Below are 20,389 nucleotides of genomic sequence, written 5' to 3' on the forward strand. Positions count from 1 at the left end.
TGTTTTCATTCAAGTTTTTAATGTTCATTGTCTTACAATTTTGTCTAATTTTGCAGCCTGGAACATTAAGTAAGAGGGTTCTTTATGGAGGTTAAAGAGTGCTTCACCAACCAATATAAATATTAGTTTTAAACCTTGTAGCCTAAAGTGGAATCAAAAAGATGCAGTCACCAGCACACAATTGCAACAAATGAAAGCAAATAAGAGAAACAAAGTGGATGCAACCAAGTTTTCTTCATCAGTTGGATCTTCTAAGAAGTAGTTCATTTGGAAATGATTTGTATTGTAATGAGGGTTAATGACTTTGAATAAATTGTGTAACTATTTTTTGAACAACTTTTTCTTAGGCAGCAGTTAATGACTTTGGAGTATGTTGTAGTAGAACTATTATGCTTAATGTTGAGCTTTTTTTGAACACCTTGTTTACTGATGTATGCAGTTTTTAGCTCAACTTGGAGCTGTTTTAATATGATATGCTGTTGCTTGCACTTTTTAGCTCAATCTTGAGCAGTTTTAATATGATGTGTTTCTTCTAATATTTTAGTTTATTTTTGTCAATCCCTTCAGTAGTTACAAAGAGGTTTTTTGGTTATACCTTCAGTAGCTGCACAACTAGACACAAAGTAATTGACAATGTGGTTGTCATAAAAAATATGTCAATTCATTCACATTCAACATGTCAAAATGATACAAACTAACCAAACAACTACTACAAACTAACTATTACAATATCCATTACAAACTAAACTAACCAAACAACTACTACAAACTAACCATTACAAACTAAACTAACCAAACAACTACAACAAACTAACTATTACAAATGCATTACAAACTAACCATTACAATATCCAATTGTCTATTCAATAGCAAACTTAATTACTACCTTACACCATATGAAAGAACCACTTTACAGTAAGAACAATGAGAAGAAGCAGAACAAGTCCATTCAATTTAAGCTTAGCACATTCCCTTTCAAGATTAACTTTTTTGAGCTTTTTCCTCAATGCAATCAACTTCTCTTCACTATCTTTCAATTTCTCACACAAAGTATCCCTCTCTTATTCAATGTCTTTGAGCTTTTGCTTCAACCGATCACACAAATTTTCACCATCTTTGCACCTAATCATTAAGATCGATTCTACCTCAGGATATTGATGCACAGAAATTAAAGGTTTTGGATCAATCCATCTAAAGTATCCATATCCACCATTTTCCTAAAATGCAAAAACAGTAGAATATAAAAAATCACCAAAAAAATAAAATTAAAATTTGTATAAATGATACAAACCTTTGGAACTTTACATCAAAAAAATCTACGATCCGAATTTGATGGATTCCTTGAAGTTCTTAAAGGACAAAATTCAAAACAATAACACAAATCGGGAACCTCAACATTAACGAAATTTTCTGACATTCTCATCGAAAATGAGAGAAAAAATAATTTAAGAGAAATTATGAGATAACTTTGATAGTGAGATGAGAGAAATTGGAGGAGAGAATGAAAGAAAAAGAAGAGGAAATTAGGTTAAAAAAAAGAGGAAAAGTGAAGGGGATGACAAAAGCAACGTTATTTAACATTAACTTTTGCCACATAGACTGCTTTTTCAATCCTCATGCGCCTCCCCCGCCTCCCGCGATTACACAACACGTGATGTGCCATGCAGGCAAAAAATACTTAATTGGATCAAAATTCCGGAGGGGGGGGGGAGGGGGGGAGGGGGAGGGGCCTAATAGGTACATGCCTTAGTTGAGAGGTCTAAATGAATTTTCGAAACAAGTTTAAGGGTCTGTCGATGGGTTTAGCCTACTTTAAATAGGGTTGAGATTTATGTTATTTATACTTAATTTATTGTAAAAGTTCATTAAAGATGTAATAGATAGATTAGTTTAACATTTACAATACTTTATTTTATTTTTCATGATAGAAAACTCATCATTAAATGTACTAAGATTCTAATATTTTGCACAACCAAAAATTTGTCCTATGGAAGAAAATTTTATAATCTATTATAATAAAATTACATTGGATAGTGTATTGATATTATGCGTGCCTTTTTATATTAATTGTATAAGAAGGGAAGTTTAGAAAATTTTCCTAAATATCAAAATAACAAATAGTTCATAAAGACAATAATGATAAAGCGTAATTCTGATAATATTCTCCATGGTAATTTAAATAATATTATAAGTGTGTCACTTAGCCTTCTTGTAACATGAATATCAATATAATATTATATTATTTTTTAAAAAATATACGCATAAACTACCTAGTTATGGAAATCATGTGCCCTATAATTAGCACATACATTCGCATCTGAGCCTACGAATACAATAGTTACATGAAACATAGATTAGAAAGATGAAATTAATTATTTTGTGTGCTAATAAAACACTTATATGTAAAGAGGTAAAAGCCCTCCAAAGGAATATAATATTTTGCCTTATGAATTCATATCTTTTAATTATTTTTTTTAGTACATAAATATAAATCTGAATTCAAAAGTTCTGCCTATTAGTTCAAAGCTATATATAACGCAGATAGTGACACTATTTCTGATGGTGAGAAAAAAATTCTAACCTTCTTAACGTCAAATTGAAGTAGATCGTTTCAAAAGCTTGATATTGCATAGCATTGCACCAATCAAATGATACAAACACCAAAGATAATGGCTCGAGCAATAATGTAAGTGCACTATGATTTTAGATATTGGCCATCAAAACAATTAGTGAGTGAAACTTACTGGTTCCACCCTGTTAATGCTAGCTAGAATCTCCAAATTAAATAGACCTGAAAGACTTAGAAGCCCATGCCTTGGCGTTGCGTTGCACGTCCAAGCCGACCAACTTTGAAGGAAGAAGATTCTTAAAATTCCTTTCAGATTTTGGTTGCTCTCTGAAAGAACAGATTTCCAAGATTAAAGCATCCCTGAAAAAACACCATACAACAGATATATAAACTAACCAATATATAACTAACCTACTTGCGCAGAAACTGAAGCTCATTAACTACAATTAAACAATATGATAGTCAAGTTATCAATCTACACAAAAACTTCCTCAAAATCGACCAATATTTGTCTACCACCTATAAACTATGAAAAAATAATATGATAATAGAGATATCAAAATAATATAATTAAACCTAATCTTTACGAATAATTTTTCTCAAAATCCGATCAAACATTTATCTGCCATCTGTATTAAATTTTCTTTTACAGAAAACCACTATTAACCTAAAATAATAAATAATGTCACATTGTTGCGAATATTTATGTCCATAACAAACTAACCAAAAAGAAAAAGAATATTTGTTGAATCCTATTATACAAAGCATAAACAATAAGCATTGTAGAAATCGAACAATAACAAAAACTTCTCAAGAATATTGTGTGTTATACTTATGCTCAAACTCTCTATTAAGCAATAGTAACTACAATAACAAATTTAATGAAGTTTTGCAAGTAGGTTTTGTGGATATAGTATAATATACATAGATCATACTCTTATTTTGCGAGGTAGAAAAGTTATTTCAAGATTTTTGACCCAAAAAAAGTGTCATTAGAATAGGGTAGATGGTAATCAATTATGGTTGCTTTCATCTGTAAAATGAATATGACAATCAAATATGATTGTTTTCTCCACCAAATATCACTGCATGCGTATAAATCAAAGAGCACACCAGCTGCGGATCGAAGACGCGGGATAAATGTGTTACATTAAATCTTCGCAAATAATTTTCATACGCAACTAAAACCTAAACATTAATTTTTTCTTCCATATCTTTTACTTTTAGGAGTCATTTTCATATATTTTAGGAGTCTATGTTTATTTTCCTAATAATTCTTACCATAACAAAAATATTTTTGCCATCTCTATAATTTTTTTCCCTTCATATAAATTTTAGGACTCAATATTGAAAATAATATAATAATTGAAGAAAAATAGTCAAAAGACGATTTTGTCTATTGTGGAATCTTTTTATAAATACAAAAAAGTTTAAATCATTTTTCCAAGGGTCTTCACACTTTTAATATATTATAGATTATAGGTATAGATAGATTATAGATACTAAGAAGATATTGGAATTATGATAATGAATGTTGCTAAAAAGATTGCAAATAATTATAAGTTGGAATAATAAGTAAATATAAAAGTAGATGACAAAAAATTATTAAATGAAAAAAATGTGATGAAAAAACTCTGCTCAGTCGGATACAGCCACTTATATTGTGATAGAGGGAGTAAAAACTTACATTCTAAATAATTGCAGTTCTGTGCATACTGGGTTAGAAAGAGAGTGTCTGACTTCTCTCTACTTTCCCTTTCATCGTCTTTCCCTTTTCTTTCTTAAGATTTCTAATTATGCCCAACCTTCATATGCCGCCTCTTAATTCAAATCACCAGAATGTGATCCCAATGGAGGAGGGTAAACCCTCCTACAAGGAAGTAGCATCAAATTTTCTACCTTTCCTTAATTTCCCTTCGGATATAACCTTTGAAGATATGGTAACAAAACAATTGGATGGTGATTCTATTGACCTATCTGTAGAAGATAAATGATGTCTCTATGCTCCTTGGCAATATGCAGTCATCGTTAAACCCTTCCGAAAGAAATTACATACCCTTATCAGAAAACTAAGTTGGAATCACTTTGGAGATCCTCTGAGCCACTCTGCCTGATTAATTTAGGCCATAACTTTTTCACTATCAAATTCAAGGCCCCTACAAATCAACCAAAGGCGCTTCAAGGTGGTCCCTAGTTTATCGCGGGGAGCTTCCTCTCAGTCAGGAAATGAGAGCCTAATTTCGTCCCTACAGAGACCCAATTGGAGTTTACAAGTATCTAGATACGTCTGACCCAACTCCCAACAGAGTTTTATGATGCTTGTATTCTTGAACGGGTTGGGAGGAAAATTGGTAGGTTGCTGAAAATTGATGTCTACACCTCAGCAACTTTTAGGGGCAGGTATGCTAGGATCTACGTCCAAGTAGCCCTAGATCTACCAGTTAAATCATCGATCGTCATCGGTGGCCACAAACAATCAATTATATATGAAGGAGAGGGTATTCTGTGTAAGACATGTGGCATTCTTGACCATACAACCCTCAATTGCCAGAATTCATCCCTCTAGCTTTTCCGTTAGATTCCACAGCAACCACTCCCCCAATAATGCTTCCGACAAGGTCCGATGATAGTTGGCAAACTGTCTTCTTTGCCAGACGTAGAAGTTTCTAGAAAGTCGCAGATAGCCGAGTAACGGATGTGCATGACACTAAAGGTAAAAAACCTTCGGTAGCACCAGGTAAGTCTTTGAACCCTACCTCTTTACGTACTCTGTCAGCTGAGTCTAGAGGAGGCTCTGGTGGTGGAGGAACTGAACGACCACTATTTGTATTTGCGCCTACGCGCAAGGGCCAAACAACTGGACCTGGCCTTCCTTTGAAAGGGCCTGTTTTCCCCGGTCTCTCTCCAGAAGGTCCTAAGTTTGTTGTGATTGATCTAATTGGGTCCTCTCTGGGCCTACCCACTTTGAATGGGCATGACTTGGGCCTTTTTAAAGCCCATATGAATACTCCTATTGCTTCTACTCCTCCAAAGGTGAATAAGCCCAAACAAGTTGAGTTATCAGGTCTTTTTACAACTCATACCCCTCCTCTTTAAAATCCTATCATAAATGTAAAAATTAATAACTCCCCCAAGAATATTGCTACTAAAAATAATGAATTACCTAGTGGGTCCCACAGCTGCTAGCTTATCTCTCTTTCTTCCACTATTGATCCTAATGATTGCCGTAATGCCGGAGGGGAACTCTTCAGTTCCCCTGGGTGATTTGATGGAAATAACACCCCATGCAGATAGTGCATTAAATGCCACTGAGTCTTTTGAGGATCAAACTCTTCATCTTTTCCCCTTACTTAATCCTACTTCTTCTCATTCAGAAGCCATGCAAACTGATACCTCTAAAAAACATGAACTCTCCACCACCAATAACCATGATTACTCTATTCTCAAAGCCCCTTCCACCAGACCATCTCCCATCCTCCTAGTTGGAAATATATCTCTCCAACTTGATAATTCCTCTTTATGTCTTGTGGGAGGGAAAACTAATGATCCTCCATATTCAAAACCCATACTATCTGGCCCAACTGGCCATGAATTGCCTGAGTCGGGGTCTCCAGAACTAAGGCTATAATGTATAGATTGCATCCTTATTCCAAATTCTCAGCTCATCTGTGCTAGAATAACTCATCCTTAGAGTATATCAGACCTAATAAACCAAATGAGCTTGACCCTTCCTTTATTTTCTCTACCATATCCTACTCTACTAGCTTTAGGTCCCATTTTTGTGAATCCTTATGGGGCAAACCCAACCCCATAGCTTCCATTATCTCTCCCACCTCCCCAATTAGTTCCTCTCTATCAAGAAATATTAGAAAGAGAAAAGACCTTGGAATCCCTAAGAGATAGCGACAGAGACATAGAAGAGATTCTAGCCCAATTGAGGATCCCGAAGACGGATGTACTCACTCTGAGAAATCCTGCAAGGCTCGAGTTTACAGATCTCATTCACGATATGGTTATTGTACTCATACCCCAAGAGCTAACAAATCTAAAACTCATGCTCACTCTCCTAAACCTTATTCTAGGGGAACACTTTAGAGTCAAGCTAACCCCCCTCTCCAAGAAAAAAAATCCTGAGAAATGATAGAGCCACCCTCACCAACTGAAAAGAAAAAGGTTGTGATATAGTCCCAACCCCAACGCTCCAATCAAATAGTGCAAAAATGCATTATATGGAATATTAGGGGGGTTAACAACTCTGAATTTAGGAAGCATTGCAAATCCATGATTAGTATCCACCAGCCAACCATCCTTGCTCTGCTGGAAACTCGTATGACTGACCACCACAATCTTATGGAAGAATTAGGTTTCTATTGTCTCATCCAGTCTAGTGTTGCTGGGGGTTTATGAGGTATTATGGTTTTGTAAAAAGAGGACACCATCTCCATCAGTGAAACCTCCATTACCCTACAGGCCATTCATGCTACTGTTAAAGTAAATAATCATCCCTATATTTGGATTCTTAGTGTAGTGTATGCTAGTACTGATTTTTTTTTTGAGAAAACAACTTTAGGTACAACTCAAAGCAACTTTGGGAACAACTCAAGTCCCTGGATGATGCTCTTACTTATTTAGATTGCTCTGCATGGCTTGTTGGGGGGATTTCAATGAGCTCCTTAGACCTTCTAAGAAATTTGAAAGTAACCAGCTTAATCTTTCTAGGTCTACTTTTTTTAGGGACTGTATTAACCATTGTAAAATCATGAGCTTAGGCTATAGAGGAAGTAAGTACAATTGGTCTAATATGAGATATAATATTAGACAGTTCCTGATCCTTGAGAGACTAGATAGTTTCCTAGCTAATGAGCTTTGGATTCATCTTTACCCTGAAGCCTCTGTTTTATACCTGCCCAGGACTCACTCGGATCACTGCCCTTTGCTGCTTCAGTTCACTAGTCCCTACCTTAATATTAATAATCCTTTTAGGGTCGAATCTATGTGGTGTAGTCATAGGGACTTTAAATATCTGGTTATCCACTTCTTCTCGGAAGGGTCTAACCTCACCACTGATACCTTGGCTTTTGAGAATATATCTAAAACCTAAAATAAAGAGGTGTTTGGTAATATTTTTCTTAGTAAAAAACATTTACTGGCCAGATTAGAAGGTATCCAATCGTCCCCTAACTACCCCACTAGTGTTTTCTTTCATGATCTTGAGCATAGATTGTTAAGGGACCTTAATTATGTCTTGGATCAGGAGAATGAATTTTGGAGACTCAAGTCTAGGATTAACTGGCTTATTGAGGGGGATAGAAATACTAAATTTTTCCACACCTCTACCATCAGTAGGAGCGGGAGGAATTGTATTATCTTTCTCTAAGTTGATGTCACTTGGGTGTATGATCCTCTAACTATTAAAAAAGTCATTAATGATTATTATACTACTTTTTATTCCACTGACCAATTGAGTACTCACCTGCATTTTCAGCCTAATCCCTCCAACTCTGGTTTCATCTTTTGCTCTGCGCATGCCTTACTTGACACTATGCCTGGTCTAGATGAAATCAAAAGGGTTGCCTACCCCTTCAAGACTCATAAGTTCCCTGGGCCTGATGGGATGCACCCGTTCATGTACCAAAAGTACTGAGACACTATGGTCTCCCTTCTTTTAGATTTCTTTACTTTCACCTTCTCCAGGTCTCATATGGAAGAGAGAGTTAACTCTACATCCATTTGTCTTATACCAAAATTCAAAAATGCTTCCTCTCTTGAGAATTTTAAACCCATATGCCTGTGTAATACCCAGTACAAAATTATCACCAAGATAATTCCCAATAGAATTAAGCCTTTTTTTCAGGACATTATTGGGTATAATCAAGCCAGTTTTCTTTCCTTTAGAAGAGCTGCATATAATGCTATTATTTTTCAAGAATACTTGAATCATTTACTAGAATGGCTGGGAAGAAAGGGAACATACTTCTGAAGATAGACCTTGAGAAAGCCTTTGATAGGCTGGAATGATCCTTCATCAAACAATCTCTATTCTTCTTTAACTTTCTTCCACCTTGCCTAGATTGATAATGCCCTATATTTTCACTTCATCTATCTCTGTTCTTTTCAATGGTATCACCACTCCCAATTTCAAGCCCACTAGGGGCATTAGTCAAGGAGACCCCATGTCCCTTTACCTATTTATCCTTTGCATGGAACTTCTCTCTAGGAGAATTAACCATAAAGTGTACATTCTTAATTAGACCCTCATTTCTATTAGCAGAAAGGGCCCCCATATCTCTCATCTTTTCTTTGCTGATGATCTCATCCTCTTTTCTATGACTGATAGAGATAACTGTCATACTATCATGAATACCCTCCAAAGCTTCACTAATCACTCTAGCCAAAAGGTTAGTCTTGCCAAATCCAAAGTAGTTTTCTCTAAAATTTGTGGCCTTGCAACCCAGCAGGATCTCTTCACCATTCTGGCCATTAAATCTAGTTCCAGGTTTGGGAAATACTTGGGATTTTCTATGTTCCATTCCTCTCTTAGGGCTACTGATTTTCACTTTATCCTAGATAATATGAGTAGTAAACTAGTGGGTTGGAAAACCAACTTTCTTATTATGGCTGGCAGAACTACCTTAGCTAAAGCCTCTCTAAGTGGAATGGCTAATTATGTAATGCAGTACAACCTTCTTCCTGGGAGAATCCTTAAGCTTATTGATAGAATTTAGAGGAACTTCATATGGGGGACCACAGATTAAAAGAAAATGCATCTGGTTAAGTGGGACACCATCATTAGGCCTAAGAGAACGGGGGGAGGGGGGTTAGGTATGTAGAAGGCTAGCATAAAGAATGACACCCTCCTTTGTAGCCTTGCTTAGAGTATGTATTCCAATCCTTCATCACTTTGGGATACTGTCCTTATTAATAAATATAGGAGCAGTGCTGTTAATCCCTCTTCCTATGCCTTTAGAATTTTGAAGAATATCTCTAAGAGTTGGAACTTATGTAGAACTGCTATCCAGTGGGGTATTCATAATGGCTCTAAGGTTGATGCTTGAAGGGATAAATGGATACCTAATTGTCCCTCCCTTTGCCAGCTTATCTAGGGGCCTCTGCCAGACCCCTGCGCTCCTATTTCTTTCTCATATTTGGAATAATGGAGTTTGGAGTCTGGATTCCACCCCCTTTAAAACCCCTTGGCTATCAAGAATTCTATTCTACATACCTTTTTTCCTAATCCCAAGCTAAAAGCTGACTCTCCTTTTTGGATCTTGAATGCCAAAGGTTCCTTTTCTTGTTAGAGTGCTTACTCCCACTTAAGTAGAAGAAGTGCCAACCTTGATCCTCCCCACCTCTTCTTGGAATTGGATCTGGCACACTCATATTCCTACCAAGTTCAAATTCTTTCTTTGGCTAATGCATCACAACAACCTTCCTACAAAAGCCACTTTGGTTTATAGGGATATTGATATTAACCCTTTCTTCATAACCTGTAACCACTTTTCTGAGGATATTCCTCACTTTTTTTTCATTGTAACTGTGCCACCTCTCTTTAGACTAATCTCATTAATGGCTACAAGGGTAGCCTCACCATCACTACTGAACACTTTCTCTCCTTTTCATTGGGTGAATACTTGGAAATACCTTCTTCACTCTTCCTTTGATAATTTGATTCCCTAGTCCATCCTTCTCCCCTTTTGCCTTTGGAATATCTGAAGAATAGAAACACGAATCTCTACAATAACCTAAATTGTAATCCCAATTTCAAGAATGCCTACTCTAAAGCTGTGGAGTTCTTCCACTTGAGCACCCCCTTTCCTATCCCTTGTCTGTCCATCTCTGTTGGCTGGACCTCTCCTCCTAGTAATCATTTCAAGCTCAATACTGATGGAGCTTGCCATGGTAATCCTGGAAAGGGTGGTATGAGGGAGTCATTAGAGACTCTAATGGAAATTGGATCTGGGATTTCTTCCAAAATTTCCACCACACTACTAATACTCATATAGAACTTTTGGCTTTACATAAAGGTCTTGCTATTACTTTTGAGCACCACTTTTTCCCTGTCGAAATTGTTGTTAATTCCCAGTTGATTATTCTTATGTTGCAGCAAGGTCACTTATTATATAACCCTATTCTTGATGCTTGCAGATCCTTGATAAGAAGAATGGGAGGTCCGCAGGTTTATCACAGCTATAGAGAGCAAAATCGAGTTGCGGATGCCTTGGCAAAGGAAGGAGTAAAGCAGAACCAGTTTGTAAACTGTATATTTTTGGATGCCCCCCCCACCCACCCACCCACCCATCGCCAACCTTTTGTAGCCTATGATGTTTGGGAAGATAAGATAGGAACTTGTTATCGTAGGGACGTACCTTCATCTGTAGCACCTACTGGGCTTAACCCATCAGTTTTTGTAATTGAGCCGGACTAAGCTCATGAACTTTGTTTTCTGTTAATCTATGCATCTTTTTCTATATAAATAATAAAATACATTCTAAATTGTAGTCATGATAAAATTTTGATTTATTTAATTATCAAGGACTCCCAAACACAGGAGTTTTCTACAAATAAAAATAGAAAATGGAAGGCTTGTTATTCAATCGTATAACATGACTTATATACTCGAGTCAATCAAGGTGTATATGGATCTATTCAAGTTTTTAATGAAGTTGATTGGAAAAATATGGACTTCTCTACAGAGAATTATAATTTCGATATGATAGTGGGTCGTGCGGGATTCGAACCCAAAACTAGTCGGTGGCAGTGATGTAATTTCGGAGAGGCTCGGCTGGACTCAAGAATCTGACGGAAGTCAGACCCCACTGTGATACCTCGTGCAAGTTATAGTTAACTACAATATCATAAATCATCTCATAAATAATAAGTGAATATAAAAGTAGATGCGGAAAAATTAAAATACTAACATAATTATGCTAAATAAAATAAATAAATAAATAAATAAATAAATAAAAAATTATATGAATAATTGCATGAAATCACAAAAAATAAAAATTAAAGAAATAAAATATAAATAATGCAAAATAAAAGATATATTTTTTAGAAATATTAGAATAATAAAAATAAAAAATTTAAAATAATAAAAGTAAAAGATTAATAATAAAAATAAAATAAAAAAATTGACCAAATACAACAGTCGATATAATTACACTCAATTACGCTACAACCAATTGTCAGTGTAATTTTCAAATATCTTTGTAGTTGAATTGACTAACCAAATTACTTATACTCTCCAACTTCATTTTCTCTAAACTTTCCATTATTAATCCAATACAAAAAGAGCATTGAATAAAGACAAGAACCAGGAAAAAAATTGTGAAACACATTTCCGTAATCCTTTTTTGTCCTATGTTATGTACCTTTGGTCAGTTCCTCTAACCAAAGTGAAAAAAGATTGAAAATTTTTGAATTGTATTTTCAAGAAATAGATTTCTTGAAAATGGGGTTGAAGAATTGAATAATATTGTTCAAATTTAGCTGCTTCTTTTTTTTCACTAAAATTTCTGCAGAAAATAGCATAGTGGAACATTTGTATTGGTAGCCATGTCTTCTTGTAATATTCTTTGTAGTTACCAGCTTTACAGTTCTTGTAATGTAAAACCTCAAATTGGTTCTTCTAGAAAGAGCTGTTTTTCTCAATCTTGGTCAAATAGACCATATGGGTTATCTTATTTTCATAAGAATTTTGAGTTTAGAAGAAGCAATTTTGTTATTGTGAAGGCTTCAGATTCAACAACTAGCAGAAAACAAGTAGAGGTAGCACTATTTTTTTGGTCATAGTTTGGCCTTTTTTTGTTGAATTTTATTCTCTACTGGTTTGAATTTGATTTTCTTAGGTTCTTTTTGAGCTGTAATTGTGTAAAAAGTTTTGATCTTTGACTGAATTTTGTTGTGGGGTTGCCCTTTTTTAGTCATTTTTTTTTTTTTTTGTGTGTGTGTGTGAATTTATTATCTGCTGGTTTGAATTTGATTTTCTTGTTTTGTTATTGTTCTTTTGGGCTGTAATTGTGTAAAAAGTTTTGAGCTTTGTCTGATTCTTGTTGTGGGGTGGGCGGGTGGGTGGGGGCTATTTTTAGTCATAGTTTGGCTTCTTTTTTTGTGTGTGAGAATTTTATTATCTGCTGGTTTGAATTTTATTTTCTTGTTTCTCTTATCTTTTAGCATAGTTTGGCTTTTTTGTGAATTTTATCCTATGCTGGTCAGAATTTGATTTTCTTTTTTATTGTTCTTTTGAGCTGTAATTGTGAAAAAGTTGAGCTTTGACTGAATTTTGGTGGGGTGGGGGGTGGGGGTGCTTAGATAACATATAACTCTGTCGATTGTCATAATGTGGCTTTTTTTGTGAATCTTATTCCCTGCTGGTAAAGTTGCTGCCATGTGATCTCCGGTCACGGGTTCAAGCCGTGGAAATACTCTCTTGTGGAAATGCAGGGTAAGATTGCATGTATTAGACCCTTGTTGTCTGGCCCTTTCCCTTGGCCAGGGCATAGCAGGAGGTTTAGTGCATGTTGTTCTTTTGAGCTGTGATTGCGTAAAACATTTTGAGTTTTGACTGAATTTTGTTGTGGGGATGCTAAGATAACATATAACTCTATTATTTTGGTCATAGTTTGGCTTTTATATGATTTTATTCTGTACTGGTTTGAATTTGATTTTATTGTATTCTTGTTCGTTTGAGATGCAATTGTGTAAAAAGTTTGAGCTTTGACTGAATTTTGTTGTGGGGGTGATTAGATAACATATAACTCTATTTTTCGTCATGGTTTGGCTTTTTTTGTGAATTTTATTTCTGCTGGTAAAGTTGATGCCATGGGACCGGTCAAGGGTTCCTGTCGTGGAAAAAGCCTCTTGCAGAAATACAGGGTAAGGCTGCATATGACCCTAGTGGTCTGGCCCTTCCCCGGACTCCGCTCATAGCGGGAGCTTTAGTGCAATAGATTGTCATTTTATTGTTCTTTTGAGCTGTAATTGTATAAAAAGTTTTGAGCTTTTGAATTTTTTTTGTGGGGGTTGCTTAGATAACTTATAATCCTGAAGAGAAGTTCAATAAGTTGGCTGATGAAGTGGATAGGGAGGCTGGGCTTACAAGACTAACTCTATTTTCTCCTTGCAAGGTAAGTTAATTAAGTTAAGTTTTTTAAGTATTGAAACTCTTTTGTGAAGCTTATCCTTTTTCTTTCTTTTATTTTGGCAAATCTACTGTCTTTTTGTGCTGCAGATAAATGTTTTCTTGAGAATTACTGGCAAGAGGGACGATGGGTATCATGATTTGGCATCTCTCTTTCATGTAAGTGTTCGACTTCCTCTTTTGTGCTTCAGATTTTTTTGCCTGGCGAGAAATCAGAATATGGCAATGCTTGAAAGAATCCCATTGGAATTAGGCTATATTACTACTCCCCCTGTTTCAATTTGTTTGTCTGGTTTTGACTTGACACGGAGTTTAAGAAAGTAAGTAAAGAAGACTTTTGAATCTTGTGGTCTTAAACTAAAGATATGTAGAATGTACCAAAATGTCTTTTAATCTTGTGATCTTGAACATGCCAGGTGGAAAGTTAGAACTAAAGAGTTGCCAAAAAAAGGAACTATGCATTATTTTTTAAACGAACTAAAAAGTGAAAGTAAAGCAAACAAATTGAAACAGAGGGTGTATATTGCAAGATCTGAAGAATCGCAAGTTCTCATTACTGTGGTATTTACTAATGAAGTTATGGAAGAATGAATTATGAAGTGTATTATAGGTTATGAAATAATTAACCGTTTTGTTCCTCCAGGTAATTAGTCTAGGAGATAAAATAAAGTTCTCTCTGTCACCATCAAAGTCAAAGGATCGTTTATCTACTAACGTTGCTGGAGTTCCACTCGATGAGAGAAATCTGGTAAAGGAAGAAGCTAATACGGTTATCCTCATACTTTTCAATTTGAATGATCTGATTGTTAGATTCTTACTTTTGCCACTCTCTTTGCAGATTATAAAGGCCCTCAATCTTTATAGGAAAAAAACTGGAACAGACAATCACTTTTGGGTAAAATCTTTAAATTGTTAGCAAATTAATCAGTTTGGAATAGCTTTTTGATATATTGCAACAAGTTTGACTTCATTACCTATTTATCTGGCCAGATTCATCTTGATAAGAAGGTGCCTACTGGAGCTGGTCTTGGTGGTGGGAGCAGTAATGCTGCAACAGCTCTGTGGGCAGCAAATCAATTCAGTGGTTGTGTTGCCTCTGAAAAGGATCTCCAAGAGTGGTCTGGTGAAATTGGTTCGGATATTCCTTTCTTCTTCTCTCATGGAGCAGCCTATTGTACGGGTAGGGGTGAGGTATGCTTTTGCCTGGCACTTACTTCCAAATGTCACATACCTTGGCGTTTTGTATGAGATTTGTGGTTTTCCTTGCATCTCTTTGGGTCTCTAGTGCTGTTAATCAGTCTCTGATCAGTTGGGTGGAAAGCTTTAACCATACCCCAAAAGGAGGGGAAGAAAAAGAAGTGGGGTGGAAAGTCATCTGACTCTTACTAGCCTCGATGGTTAGCAAGATTTAAAATTCATTATCATTGACTAAGAAATTTTATGAAATGTGACTACGAACTTGTTTCTTGTACCTCGATTGTTTGTTGATCCTTGTACCTTGATTATTATATTGTTTTGTTCTTGTTTCTGTTCTGTTACTATTTGTTGTTTTATTGTTATATGTTGTTCTTGTACTTCCGTTACTTCTTGTTTGGTACTGCTTTTGATTTTTTCCCCCTTGAACCGAGGTCTATCAGAAACAAGGTAGGGGTAAGGTTTGGTACACTCTACCTCCCCTCCCCAGACCCCACTTTTTGGGTCTACACTGGGCAATGTTGTTGTGAGTAGCAACTTGGTTCACTTGCAACTTTGGTTGCATCCACACTTTAATGTCGCAAGTTAAATGTATAATATCAAACCCGGCACCTTTTTCAACTCCTTCCTTTCACATGAGAAGTATAATGTCTGATGATTTACAGAAGGAATGTAATTCAGGGAGTAGATGTATTGCATGAAAACTTTAGACAGATCCCATATTTTGCAATTAGCAAGAGATTCTTGTAATTTCTTTTGGAACTCCATCCTTTCACATGACAAGTAGAATTTACACTTAGTAAGAGGGTGTTTGGATTGACTTATTTTTAAGTGCCTTTGGCTTTTAAGCTTTTTTTTTTCTTGGGAAAGAGGGGGGTGGGGGTGGGGGTGGAGGAGGTGTTTGGGAAAGACAAAAAGTGTTTTTAAGCACTTTCTTTTGAGCCTTGTACAAAATTAAGCTAAAAGCTTAAGTTGGTTACTTCCAACTTATGGCTTTTAGCTTATAATCTACTTAAAAAAACCCAATCCAAACACCGCCTAAGCTTGTTTATTATTGATAGGCGAGAGGTACAAGTGTAGTTTATTCAGACAAGTAGGGTCAAATCATCCCGTGCTTCTCAAAATTTAAAAATTTGGCATGCGGAAAGGAGATATCAACTTCTGTTACATAATTACTGTTAATTGTAGTGTGGTAGTGTCTCAATAGGTTGTAGATTTGACAGTTAATGGCCTGAGATTCTGCTTTGGATGGAAAAATTGAAATTTTGCAAAATGATGATGAGGAAAGAAGCCTCAAACTTTTTTGGAATGACGTTCTATCTTCAGCTTTCTTGTCGTGACCTTCCATCATTCCATATTTACATGTGAGTTGAAGCAGTGGTCAATGCATGAGAAATGAATTTTAAATTGCTAGAAGTTATTACTTTTGATCTTGTTGCTTATAAATTCAAATTATGGAAATCTGCATTTGTTTTGTTCAGGTTGTTCAAGATATCCCATCATCCATACCATTTGACATTCCAATGGTTCTCATAAAGCCTCAACAGGCATGCTCTACTGCTGAAGTTTACAAGGTGATACAACATGAATTTAAGGAACAAGTGTAGGATGAAATATACCATTTTTGGTTATCAAAGTCTTAAGAGAAATTTGGTTTGACAGCGTTTTCAGTTGGATCTGTCTAGTAAGGTTGATCCCTTGAGCTTGCTGGAGAAAATCTCAACTACTGGAATATCTCAAGATGTGTGTGTCAATGATTTAGGTACGATATGAAGATTAGGCACCCTAACATTTGTTCAAAACACATGGATAATCTTTTTTGTGTGTGTGGGTGCGCGCATTTCTAAATTCATGTGCATTAAAGTAACTTTCCTAGTGACATTGCTCAAAGAATAGTAAAACTTTCTTAAAGCGGACCATTATTGTAGTTGCTTAGTCCAGTTCAAGCATGTAGGCTGGCTATGCTAATGAATAAATGCAAACGTCAATTCCAATTTCCTTCCACATGCATAGTCTTTGTGCTGATCAGTAATTCAGAAATGCAAATTTGAAGGCGCACTTTCTTCATTCCCCTGGTTTCACTGAGTAAAAGACTAATCTTTCTTTATCTACTAGAGCTTCTCTCCTTATTTGGTGTGTGAAAATGAGAACTTCACTTGATTGATTGCAATCATGCAACGTGAATCTGCAAATTTTACTCTTTATAATGATATATTACTTTCAAACACACTTTTGAAACGTATTTCATATCTTTTTCTAGGATTCCTCTTTTCAGTTGCCAGTTTCAGTTGTATGTTGTGCTGGAGAAGTAAATTGATGATTAGTCTTTACTCTTTAGTGTTTCCATGCCCTCTTCTGTCGCAGCAAGTAATTGTTTCATCTGGCAAGGTAGAATAGATTCAAAAACCAGACTGCTACACATGAAGTAGATTGCTCTTGTGTGACTTGGGAAGTATAATTGGTCGAATGTAGTACTTAAATATGCACCTATCTGGAAATCAGCAGAGTGGATCTTGCAATTTGAAGATCTTTCTTCTCAGGATTACACCATTTGACATTGATAATATTTCTTGCAGAACCTCCTGCCTTTGAAGTTCTTCCGTCTCTTAAAAGGTTAAAACAGCGAGTGATTGCTGCAGGCCGAGGACAATATGATGCAGTCTTCATGTCTGGAAGGTATGCTTTTGCCTTACTCTGGTTTATATTCTTGCTTTCTCTTTTCTAGATTGTCATAGTTCTAACCTGTTTAGCTCGTATATAAAAGCTTTTCAAGTAGATGGGTGAGTCAATGTGGATTAGGCATGTTGGGCAATAGGAGAAACTGAAATTGGTGGTGTTATGGCATCATCAGAGTTGTTGCTTGTATTCATCATTATGGTCCATGAACCAACAAGTACACCAACCATTTCTAGCTCCAATAGAAAGATTAAGCCATGGTTGTAGATTTTATCATCATGGCGAGCACAAGGGGCTTCCATGAGATCCGTATGCTGGATCTTTATTATGAAACTTTTTCAACCACTGAACTCAACAGTTAGGTTGAATGGTTAAAACTTATGAGTGATGTGCGATTGAGTGGAAATGATATTCATTCTTGAAAGTTTGCTCCTTTGCTGTCTCTGACAGGATAGAAAGTAACTACGTCTTGATCCTGCACTTTGTCTTTACTTTGAGACTCTTACTAATTCCAAAATTGAAATGCAGTGGAAGCACAATAGTAGGGGTTGGCTCTCCAGATCCACCACAATTTGTCTATGACGACGAAGAATACAAGGATGTCTTCATGTCAGGTAAATGACAAAAAACACGAGTACATGATTATACAATCTGCTTCTAGTTAGTTTACATTATAGTATTCTAACTCATTCTGATTAACTCTAAAGTAGGATAGGAGAAGGGTAGAGGCACAGCACACATTATCCATCGAGTTCAAACCGTGCTCCAGCATGCCCTTGGGTTTTCTCAGTTATTCACAAAGAGAAAAGATTAGGATAAGCTCTTAAGTAGGATAGGGTGAACTAGGGTGGAATTTAGAGTTTCTGAGTTGATACAATAAGATTAAGAGAAAATGAGAAGAAATGAATAAGACATGGTAGAGGCTGAGGGTGGAGGAGGAGGGTGTTATTTTGGATGGGTTAAGTTAATTAATTAGGTGGGTTAGGTCGGGTTAAAGGCGGTAGTTGCTAATTTAATTGAAATTGGGTATTTTGAGTGAATTTGGAGGTTCCTCAATTTGAGGGGTAATTTTGTTGATGGCGGGGGTAAATTTATCCCGGTAGTATAACGAAGAATTGATTAACAAATGGAAGTAGAGGGGTGTTTTTGACCCTTTACCCAAATTATTAAAGGCGGTATGCCATTTGAAAGTTGAAACCAAACAAAACAATAGTTTTTAACTGTTTACATCACCCTACACGATTTCAACCATACTCTGCATATCCTTAGCTAGAGATTCCATTTCTTCCTATTGCCATTTGAGAATCCGAAGAGAGTCCATAGGGTCCGTTTTTCCAACTATGGTTGTTCAGGTTCAAACTCCTTTTTAGTCCAATCTTGATGAAGATCATTTAATGCCCTCAAGGGAATATCATTAAGTGGACTCCCGCAAATTGCGGGAGCTTAAGGCTAACCTTTTTATGTAAAACATATAATGTTCCCCAGGTGGGGTTGAACTCAAACCTTACCCGTACCTTTGTATGGTAGAAAGGTTGTATCCAGTAGACCCTCAGCCAAGATTTCACTGTTTTTGCTACGACCTTACCAAAATTACGCTATAGGAAAGAAGTATTCCGATGAAAGATTCTTGCTTCGGCTTAACAACAACATACCCAGTGTGATGATCCTATATGTGGGGTCTGGGGTGGATGGGATGTACACAAACCTTACCTCTCCCTTTGTGGGGGTAGAGAGGTTGGTACTGATAGATCCTCGGCTCAAGATTTCACTGTTGTTGTTTTGGCTTGTTGATAAGTATTTACCACCCAATTGTTTTTGCAGAAGCTAGTTTCATCACTCGACCAGCCAATGAGTGGTATGTGGAACCTGTTTCGGCTAGCAATATTGGTGATCAGCCTGAGTTCTCCACAACTTTTGACGAGTCTTAGGCTCAGAAGAGCCTGTAAATTGAAGCAATAGCATAATTTTTTGCAAGTTGTAGATGTAATGCCAATAATTCCTATAATCTCACCCATCCACTTTCGATGCGCTATTGAAGAAGCAAAAAAAATTGAGTCTCTATATGCTTGCTAGATGGTTCGTAGAAGTGGCAAATGGGCGGGTAGGTCAAATCGATAAACATATTCTGATCCTACTTGTTCAAAGCTTACTTGGCTGAAATGATTTGATTCAAGATTGGTTAAACTATGAGGTTATAGGTCAACTCGCCCAACATGAATCAACTTTCCCTCCTTTTTATTTTGTTTTTTGAAAAGAAAATGTGAAATGCAGCATCGCTTTTCTAAGTGTATTTAGATCTCATCATAAATTTATGACAATTATATAGAAAACCTTATTATTATTATTACTTATATTGTTGACGTTTTTATTTTTTATTTGGTATGATAATGAAATGAGTTAATCTTAAATGGAGAAACAATGCCAATGAGAATTCATATACACCCAATCGTTGTTGGTAGCTGTGAACGGCAGTCGACATGTAAATGAGATTTACTTAAAATAACTCACTTTTATTACAAATAATTTATCTTTTGGAGTATAATTAATTAATCATTCCGTAAAGTAGCAATTAAAATTGACATTCATAATAAATATTATTGAAGTGGTATTACTTCTAAAAGATGTACACGTACACTATTTTTGTATATGAATCGTATCAACGCAAAGCCAGATGCAGTTTAACACCCCATAGCCTGTCGCCAAGCTTGATAAAAAATGATCAACAATTTTCTTATAACCTAAGCTTTTGTGAGTAGAGTTAATCTATGAGCTAGAGGTTGCATGTGTTCCATGGAATAGAAGTGTTAAGT

The 20,389-nt window shown here is 36.0% G+C and overlaps 1 protein-coding gene across 1 annotated transcript; it reads left to right on the forward strand.

The window, feature by feature from the left end:
• The first annotated feature begins 11,755 nt into the window (after positions 1–11,755).
• On the forward strand, positions 11,756–19,926 carry LOC107875745 (4-diphosphocytidyl-2-C-methyl-D-erythritol kinase, chloroplastic/chromoplastic). Its single transcript, XM_016722571.2, has 11 exons — positions 11,756–12,337; positions 13,600–13,695; positions 13,800–13,868; positions 14,353–14,457; positions 14,548–14,604; positions 14,700–14,900; positions 16,385–16,477; positions 16,566–16,665; positions 17,480–17,579; positions 18,108–18,193; positions 19,401–19,926. The coding sequence occupies exons 1-11, from the start codon at positions 12,125–12,127 to the stop codon at positions 19,505–19,507; spliced, it is 1,227 nt and encodes a 408-aa protein (XP_016578057.1). The 5' UTR covers positions 11,756–12,124; the 3' UTR covers positions 19,508–19,926.
• The last annotated feature ends 463 nt before the right edge of the window (positions 19,927–20,389 follow it).

This window comes from Capsicum annuum, unplaced genomic scaffold (assembly GCF_002878395.1).
Source record: "Capsicum annuum cultivar UCD-10X-F1 unplaced genomic scaffold, UCD10Xv1.1 ctg1490, whole genome shotgun sequence".
NCBI classification, from domain to species: domain Eukaryota; kingdom Viridiplantae; phylum Streptophyta; class Magnoliopsida; order Solanales; family Solanaceae; genus Capsicum; species Capsicum annuum.

What these genes read in the sequence shown, in the direction of transcription:
- LOC107875745 (XM_016722571.2), top strand. Translation starts at nt 12,125, where the DNA reads ATGTCTTCTTGTAATATTCTTTGTAGTTACCAGCTTTACAGTTCTTGT. An exon ending in CTAGCAGAAAACAAGTAGAG is followed by an intron (nt 12,338 to 13,599) that starts GTAGCACTATTT and finishes GGGGTTGCTTAG; the next exon opens with ATAACTTATAATCCTGAAGA. An exon ending in GAACAGACAATCACTTTTGG is followed by an intron (nt 14,605 to 14,699) that starts GTAAAATCTTTA and finishes TTATCTGGCCAG; the next exon opens with ATTCATCTTGATAAGAAGGT.